The sequence below is a fragment of the Sinocyclocheilus grahami genome, unplaced genomic scaffold (assembly GCF_001515645.1).
Source record: "Sinocyclocheilus grahami isolate Dianchi unplaced genomic scaffold, SAMN03320097.WGS_v1.1 scaffold15.1, whole genome shotgun sequence".
Lineage (NCBI taxonomy): Eukaryota > Metazoa > Chordata > Actinopteri > Cypriniformes > Cyprinidae > Sinocyclocheilus > Sinocyclocheilus grahami.
The window spans coordinates 3,100,250-3,109,962 of NW_015505194.1; the positions used below are offsets into that span (position 1 = coordinate 3,100,250).

At 38.2% G+C, this 9,713-nt stretch overlaps 1 protein-coding gene across 1 annotated transcript in view; it reads left to right on the top strand.

Annotated features, from left to right (window-relative positions):
* The first annotated feature begins 4,196 nt into the window (after positions 1–4,196).
* rgs6 (regulator of G protein signaling 6) overlaps positions 4,197–9,713 on the top strand; it is a 68,360-nt gene continuing 62,843 nt past the window's right edge. The window contains exons 1-2 of the mRNA XM_016294453.1: positions 4,197–4,503; positions 6,518–6,630. Coding sequence (XP_016149939.1) covers positions 6,547–6,630 — 84 coding nt within the window. The 5' untranslated portion in view covers positions 4,197–4,503; positions 6,518–6,546. The remainder of the gene's footprint in view (positions 4,504–6,517; positions 6,631–9,713) is intronic.

The following is a 9,713-nucleotide window of genomic DNA, read 5'->3' on the forward strand; positions in this document are numbered from 1 at the left end:
TATTCATTTTTCCAACATCCTCACATATCCTTTATCATTTTTAAACACATAAATGGCTTTGTTCAAGGTAAATATTGATGACTGTGGGAATGTGATTTTTTAAAATTCGTTCTCTTATTATTAATTCATTCTCTTCGTTATCTCTTATCTCTTCTAATTTTGTTCTTAGCTTCCTGATTTAAATTTCTTTGCACAGGTTTTTTTTTCAGTTTTGTTTTGTAGAAATCTATTGGTTTATGGACATGCATAAACATATGGCTCTTGATGTTGTTTCTTGTTCTTACGTATGCAGTCACTTTTGAGAGAGATCAGGCTGGGATTGTTTTCCCTTCCTTGATCTCTTTTATATTGTGTCATTAGACGTTACTCCATATATTCTCCATCTAATCTTTTAAAGAATTGTGTTTTTAATGATGTGCACATTTTAAAAAGGAGCATTACAATTACAAACAAAAAGTGCTGTTTACATATACTGTTCATCTTCTTTGTAAAGAGTAGAGGTTTAAAAAGATACTTTCCAGTGATTACAGTATTAAGGTTTCATAAATAAATAATAATAAAAAAACTTGATTTGAGGTGCTGTAATTATTCATGAACTGGTCAAAACAATGGCTCATGCTTGCTGCCTGCTCTGAGGTGTAATCTGCCATTGCTTTCTGAGCCAATAAATTAATTTAAATGCCATAGTTGAATGTTATTCCAAGTCTCCTCGTGTTTATTATTATTGCTGTGATCGGTGTCCTTGTTTCATGTTTTTGTCTTTCTTTTTCCATCAGTGTTGTGCTTTTGTGGGAGAGGCTGATTTTTGCCACGGTAATGGCGAGGATAATTGCACCTTGCAGTAAGTAATCAGCAAAGCCTGTTGAAGAGCAGGGCTGGATTGCCAAAGGCTCCTCGCGTCCTCCTGCTGATCTGCCATTGATTGTGACGTTAACCCTCCCGTGACTGTGGCCTCGTGCCGCTGAATCCCATCTAATGTCAATGTGGCAGTAGCATCCAATGATATAGCTGAATTTGCAGAATGAAGTCACTTTTATATGCTGGGGAAAAGCCTCTTCTCTTTGTGGAAATGCTAATATTAACCCAAAATGGAAAAGAATGTAAAGGGCATCTCTTACCTGCAGCGGCCTATTCTGGCCAGAAGTCTGTGCAGCTTTTACTGCCCAAGCTAGGAAAGTCAAATAACCTTGCTGGATTTTCATGTATGTGGTAGAAGACATTTCTGATATATCAGCGAGCAAATGTCAATGGTGTTATTATCTGCCTCAGACTATTGGAAATGGACATGTAGAAGACTTGAGTGCACAGACCCAGACTGAAGTGGAGTGTCCTCTGCTCGGCATCTTGGGTTGAACAATGCAATAGGGAATTTTTAGTGCACTTGAAATATAGAACAAGTAGTGTGAGCAAAGGGCTTAGAGCTCTTCCCAGGAGTGCTGGCTGTTGTAAATGCCATCAGAATCCTGTGCAGATGCCAGTAGACTGAGCTCTCCACTATTTGCACTAATCACAGAAAATAACCAGGATAGAAATTAGATAAAGAACCAATGCCATAAAAATACACCCCATCTCTTCCTACTTCCATAATTCTTACAACTCTCACTGTTTCTTACCCTACTAATTTTGCAGTATCAATGCGCATTTGCTCTGCACTAGCAGTGTTAATTATTTTATTTTTCCGTTTTTTTTTTCTTTTGGTAAAAATGTTAAATTTTTTTCAATATTTTGTCACGTCATATTTATTCATCTTAGTCAGTTTTACTATTTGGCTATTGTCCAAGCAAACCAAATTATTACAAATATTTTATATATTAATTTAAATGTATAAACTTTTACCAGAAAATTAGAAAATTGTCCTTGTGTAAACCTGAGCTCCTGATAAAACATTGTTGCATTAAATGTTATGAAACCTTTATGCTTTAGTTATTCATTGTCTGTTTTTAGACATTCTATTACTTAACTAAATTCACGTTCACCTTATTAATCTTGTATGTAAAGCAAAGTGCTTTAGTTCATTCACTGTTCACCTTCAACTCATGCAGGCCAATCAGTGACATTTTTGACAGTTGATATTTATAACCATTTTTGTTTATTGTTAATGTATTGCAGTTTTTAGACTACCTTCTTTGATGATCATTTTGGTCATGAATTTTGTTGCCGGTATTAACATTGTGCACTAGGTTTCATTTTAGACTAATACTAGACACTTCTTTATTGCTTTAGGCATAGTCAGACTTTAACACTGGACTTGTTTTCTAAGCTTCTTACTCTAATAATGGGCACTTACGCAACACGTGCCCTTTCCTGCAGGCCTCTTTGGTAAGAAAGAGAGAACATTAAATGCACTGCAAATGTAAAACTCTTGTGACATGTTACCTAATATACATTGGAACATTACTTTCAAGACAGAAATATCTCCAATTCAGTGCAAGCAATGAGAAAACACTTGCATTTGCAACATATTCATCCTGCAGCTCAATGGAAGATCCTTTCTTTTCTATATGAAAATGGAAAACAGCTAATTTAGTGAGATGTGTGTGTGTGCGCACAATGCAATTAGACTACTGGAGATAGGGAAACACCTCTGCATTTCTTGCATCTCACTAGTCTAAATAATTAATCTAGCCTGGAGTGGGTGGGTTTCTGATACTGACAATTTGTGCTGATGCCGCTATGCACCAATGTTCATTAAGACTGTATATGTGTGTACACATGCCTCTTTGAGTGAGTAGTTGGCAGAATACATTTGTGATTCAGACATGATGAACAATTACTCCTCCCTAATGGCTTTTGATGGTATTGATTTCAGAGAAGCAAGCATTTGTACTAATGACTATTTGGAGCATCCGTATTTTGAATCACAGCATGGGGTAAGTTTATCGTATTACAGCTTGAAACAACCAATTTTTTAGCCTCAAATTATATACTTGTGTACTTGTGTAAGTAAAGCTGTGCTCAGCAGTGCCATGTTTATACATCCTGAATAAAACAATGCAGGACAGAGAGACCCAAAAATAGTGTATGAGCTGTGTTAACATCTAGGGCTCAGGAAGGGGCTGCTTAGAGTATGCAATAAGGGACACTTCCTGGCACTGATAAATAGCCCTTTCCTGACTGTTCTCTACATAGTAAAGTACTTGCTATTTGATCAAGGGTTGATGACAAACACCCTCGCTTGAAATATGCAGACTGTAAATGCAATGTTCTTGAGCAACACTGTCACTTTATATATATATATATATATATATATACATACATACAGTGGGGGAAAAAAGTATTTAGTCAGCCACCAATTGTGCAAGTTCTCCCACTTAAAAAGATGAGAGAGGCCTGTAATTTTCATCATAGGTATACCTCAACTATGAGAGACAAAATGAAATGGACTTGCTGTATATTTTCTGTCTGCTTCATTTGATATTATGGTAGTTGCTAGTGATGGGCACGTTCTTGCAGTGACATCTAATCAGATTTGCACGACTTCTCCTGCGGCTCCAGAATGATTAGTTGGCTCTCTCCAGGGACAATAATCCTATTATTCCTAAACAACTAGAAATATGTGACAACGTATGTCAAACTTGGTTGTTTTGGTTATTTCATATTCTTATGTTATCTTCTGAAGATACCCTGATCTTTTCAATTTTTTTGCGAAATGTCACGTGTTGGAGGCTGTGCAAAGAGACTGTTCTTCAAAGCTCACTGTTCACAGCTCGTGTGTGTGTGTGTGTGTGTGTGTGTGTGTGTGTGAGAGAGAGAGAGAGGGAGCACCATAGTGAACTGCTCTGTTGCTCATTTCACATGTGACGCACCGTTTTTTTCTAGTTTTTAGCACAAGAAATTACTAACGTTTATATGGTCCAAAAAACAAAGTGTGTTCACGTATTACAGCTCCTTCTTATTGGATCCAGCAGTTCATAATTTTTTCTTAAACCCTAATCCTGACGCCCCACAGTTTTTCTAATTAATTTTAATGTAGCAAGAGGTTCTAATGAGAGAAAAACAGAGATTAGAGGTGAATTACTCCATTAAATGTTTGTAATCACATGACAGAAATTCAAATTGGTATGCCAGCAAAAGCGTTTTCTCTTAATAAACCAATAAACAAATTTCAAAATTGCTTGCCAGGAACTCCAGAGGGAGACACTCCACCCCCAAACCCCCACCCTCTTTTATTCTCCCTCCCTGCCTCTGATACACACTCTCACACTCTGTTGCACACATGCCAGGAGCCTCGCACTGTACCTGAGCACTCCACTCCACGCAGCGACCACCCACGCTGGGATCCAGTGTGCGCAAGAGACGGACAGAGTGGAAGGAGCTCACTGCCTTCCACAGCTGCACAGATCCTTGGAGTCTCTTCATCATCCCACCCCCCTCGCCCCCACCAACACCCCATCATCATCATCACAGTCTTTTCAAGCCAGTTAGATCACGAACCTGCTCTTTTCTGGTTGCTAAGGAGGGGAAATCGAGCTCCGAGGAGTGGACGAGGCGGTACTTACTAAGGTAACGCGCTCTTCCAGTCATCAGTTGTTTGTGTGTTGACTGTATGTCACTGTAAACTTGTTCCAATGTTCGCTGGCGCTGAATTATCAATTGTCCTGTGCAGCGCTGGATTCAAGTGTCTCCCGAAGTGCTGGTGAGTTTGAAGTGAATCATCCTGTCGCCTCGCGCTCCCTGCTGTGCGAACGAGCGAGCTTGTATTGAGGCTGGCGCGTGTCTTTCAGTGACAGGGTTTTTCTGCCTCTTATATTCGGCATCGCTCTGTGGAGTGCTCTGTGAATTGGGACCGGTGTTCCTGTGGGTATTGCTCTCTGAAAGCAGCTGTTTGTCTTTTTTAAATAGCTGCATATATTTGTAGTGCAATGTGGCTCTGGGAAATCGTGCCCAAGTTCAAACTGATAACATTTCTACCTTTAGGTTCGCTGGTGTTCATCACAAACAGCTGTGGTGAGCGCGCGCTCCTCATGTGGCCAGTGTGGAAGAGCATAACCGATTCAGAGTTACTGAAAATAAGTCCACAAATGGTTTGAGGAGACCGAGAGCAGATACTTGAGTGTTTTCTGTCTTTTCTAGCGCACCCGTGCAGGTGACACACAGCACACAGCGAAGTGAAGTGCAGCCTGTGCTGAAGACCAAATGCATGGAGTCTTTCTTTCTTTCTCTGTTCTTTTTGTAGTAACAAAGACACTTTCCACTATTTTTAAGATACAGACAATTGTGTCCGCTGCAAGACACCTTAAAATAAAAATATTTAAATAGTTTAATCGTAATGTTTAGGGATGGTTCTATATATAGCTACGGGAATAGCGCCGTTTTTTTTTATAGAGTAACTTATGCGTGTATTAGTAGTGTTTTATATTTGATTATGCAAAGTAAAACATAATGTTATAAAGTAGTGTTAAGACTCAAAAACCTCTCTGTTGTTCCAGTTAAGACGGTTTAATTCCTGTAGTGTATACTAATTAACAACAGTTTTGGTCGACGTTTTTGCACTTAAAAGGCTATTGCTGTATTATTGCTTTAGAGAGGAACATATATGTTAGCTATAGAGAAAGATGTGTATGTCAGCATACCTTATCCATTATGTGAAACTGAAAACTGATCTATTGTCTTCTCTGCTGACTCCAATTATGAGTGGTCGATAAATCGCTTTCTGAGCAATAGACGCGTGGAAAGCTGAAACCCTCGGCGTTCATAACCTTTAACAACAAGTGAACTTATAGAGCTAAGGTAGAGGTTGCCATAACCAAATAGATTTCCTAGGTATAATTTCGTTATTCCAGCACCAACGTTTTTCTGTCATTAAAGTAAATATGATTTCTGACAGCTGCTGTCCGTTAGAAAGGGCGCGAATCGCGAGACTCTAAACTGAGGAAAATTAAACTGAATTAACCTTTTCTTTCTAGACCTTTTTCTCTGTATACTGGGTACCTTTTTATTGCAAATAACCATTTTAATCATAGAAAGTAGCTTTTAAGATGTCCACAAAAAAGTCATAATTTACTCACTCAAATGCTGCTCCAATTTATTTATTTATTTTTCACAAAAGGAGATAGATGAAAGAATGGAGATTGTAGTTGTAACGCAAGTGACATACACTATACTCAACTATCTAGTGTATGAGCTTTAAAAGGTTAATTTTGTCATCCAGCAATGAAGTTTTAGACTCTTCCCTTTGACTGAAATAACAAGTGCATTATCCGGTATTTAAAGTAGCCTACACTTTTTCTTGTTGTAATTTGCAGCGTGAAAACACTACTCTCATTAAATTTAAATAGGCCTACTACAAAAAGACTTTAGAATAGTACATTTACACAAGTTGGGATGCACCTTATGAGTGTGAAGTTCTATATTCTATAATGGTGGTTCACATGAATCGCCTAATAGTAAATTCTTTTTCAGTTCTTATAAATATCCAGATGTTTTTTTCATACAACAGTGAAATATTCAATTCATTGTCTGGGTGGCACACTGGAATCTATTCTGATCTCTTTTCTGTTCTGTCTTTTCCCCACAGAGACAGAAAGAGAGATCAAGAGATCAAGCATGGCCCAGGCCTCTCAGGACCAAGGTGCAGTGGGCGTGGCCGACCCAGACGAGGACTCACCCAACATGATTGCTTACAGGAAGGTACTGCTGCATTGCCTTTCAATTTTATATACTTTGGATTTGCAATCTTTAAAGTCTTGTCAGCAAGGTAATGCTTGAAAGCAAAATGAATTTGGTCAGCAAATATATATACAATGAGGGTAGGGCAGACGCACAGAGTCATGAATATTGCTCTGTACTGGATTTGAATTTGAATGAGTTTATTTGTCTGTTTGCTGGTGCATTGTCATCCCTTGATATTTATTCAGTTTCTTTGTGTATAGAATATTTCATTTCTTTCCTGACCCTTATGGTCACTGTGAGTAAAGAGAAGTTGCCTAATCTATGTAAAATTGTCTGCTAGGAAGCATATTGAAAACCATGAAGTGTTCCTTTGTAATGCTAAGAATTTCTGGATGAGCATTTGTTTTACCATGCGTGGCTCCAGTGGTAAACCTCTGTTCCTACGTTTCTTAAGAGAAAACGACATGCATTTGCCATGCCAGTTTGCTGTATTCGATCATGTGTGGTTAAGATGAATTCTGATATGAGGAGAAAATAGCTGTCAGGGAGTGATGAATTTCATAGTGTTGGCATTCCTCAACATCTCGATCATATCACAAACCGATACTAGCCTGATAACAACCAATTTTCTATAGAAATTATACTTATTTGCTTTGTGTCATCTTTTTTGCTTGACCAGTTAGATATGGACCCACCCACAAGCAAGTATTTTATGGAAAACCAATTGAAGCATATTTGATGCCAAATGATTTGCTTCTATCTGAGTGGAGATAATCAGCTCAAGCTGGCGCAAAGATATTGAGCCCAAACTGCAGTGAGATTCAATTGCCAAATTGCTAGAAAAACATTTTTGTGGAGAGTGTACCTTTAGATTAAGCCAATAAGACGCAAACAATTTTTATAATAATCACTCTTTGGCGACACTTTGTTGAATATCTTGATAAAATGTTAATTGTGAAACATCCATGCCACTAAGAAGTACACCACTGATTTTACTACACTGCAAGAAATCATATTCTTAATGAGATTCCTTTTCCATTTAAAATATCCCAAATTCTGTGAAACAAAGCAAATTTACTTGAAGAGCAGCAATGCATAAGATATTAAGATATAAATGCATCTTCAATATGAGTGTATTATGTCTTATTACATTTGTTTTAAGTATAAAAAAGTGAAAACATCTGCCACTGCAGTAAGACAACATGCACTTAACTTCAAGATGCAATCTATTAAAGTCTTTATTGTATTTTTAGATATTTGTGGAAGGCAAGTCACAAAAAACGTGGTAAAATCAAGTCATTTTTGCAGCGTTCTGTAAATATGTAATAAATAGCATTACAGTTAATATGTTGATGAATATTATCAGGTTTGGATGTTTTTATTATTAAAAACACAAATGTCAACAGCTTAAAAGCCATTTTTAGACTGTACAGTGCTTTAATGTACATCAGTGGATCTTAGTACTTCTTGTTATGACATATGGGGCTCTTAAGATGTGGGTGTGGTTGACACGGAAGAAAAATTTCTACTTTTGAACAATGAAGGCTTGGTGAGATCATGAATAAGACATTGTACAGTACGTTCCCAATCTTAGTACCCTTGCAAGAGTCAAGACATTTATTAAGCAAAGAATATTTTAGACATAAAGGAAATCTCTTGCACTGAGAGAGGATATAAAGAGAAAGTCCATCGAGCTGTCAGTCATTTTAGGATTGTGTGGAACTTATATAGGATGGAGAGCACTGAGCTGCAATGATATGATTTCGTTGACCCTTTGATTGATAGCTTGCTGTTTCTCTGGTTACTTACTACCTCACAGGGAAATGAGATGGGCACCAGATGGCTCACAATATGATCTAGATACATGCAAGAAATGCCCAGTGTCCCATGAGCATGAGTTCACAGTGAGTGCCATTCTTCTGTGTAGAAACCCAGTCAAATGCCCAGTCAAGTCTCTCCTGGAAATTGAGTATACTGTCTGTCTCTCTGTCTCTTTCTCGCTGTGACCCACACTCTTAAAACTAAAGGTTCTTTATAGCCATCTATGGTTCCATGAAAAACCTTTAACACCTCTGCAACCTTTTAATTTCAGAAAAGGTTCTTTACATCATTAAAATGTTCTTCAAAAGTGGTTCTTTTAAGAACTGTGCACTGAAAGGTTCTTTGGGGAACCCTGTTTTGGAAAGTTTATTTTTAAGAGGTGTACAGTGATGGCTGACTGATCTATTCCACACTGCTGTAGTGGATGTTGTGTCTTGGTACGCACCTCATCTCAGTATTGCTCTGCTTTGGGAGGAGAAACAAGAAAGGATAGCGTGTGCATGTGTAAACAGACACCATTAACCTGGATGCGCAGTGAAACAGGACTGACTTTGATGAATTTACCCATTAAGAGAGCATGCAAAGCCCCACGGGGTGAACATCATTACCATGTGTGAGAGATGCAGAGAAAGAGGGTGAGACTATGGAAGAGAGTATTCAGTGGCTTGTGGAGACCTTTTTCTTCCCAATATGCAACTCATTCAGCCTTCTCAAGCTGACAGCAACCTCGGTGTGTTTTGTTATGGTGCACGAACACAATGCTGTGTTCTTACAGCTTGAAAAAGACATTCTTCCCCCTGCATGGGGAATGACTGTAAGAAGGCTATTATTTGTTTCTGAGGAAATATAGCGATACAAAATGCCTCAAGGTTAGTCTGTTTCCCTGACATCCACTGACCCTTTCAAATATGTACAGAACTAAGTGAGAATCTGACACGCTTATCAACAATTCTGTTGGGGCAGTGGAGTATTTTTTAGAGTTGTTCTGTGCATCTGACTTCCCTGGCAACCTTCAAGGCTTTATTGTATTATATAAATGTAATATCCTTTGGATTTTGTTTCTTATAACAGTTCCCAGTGCAGCTTTATATAGTGAGATATGTGGAATTGTTTGACTGCCTCTGCAGAAACTTATCTGCCAATTTCCCCCAAAACGGCAATTAGAATGGGAAGCTGTTCTTCCAACATAAGCCCAGGTGAAAGTCGTCAGTGAGTCAATAATGTATCTTTTCCCATGCTTTTCTTCCATCTCTGGCATGTGCAAGCTGAAATAAATTATT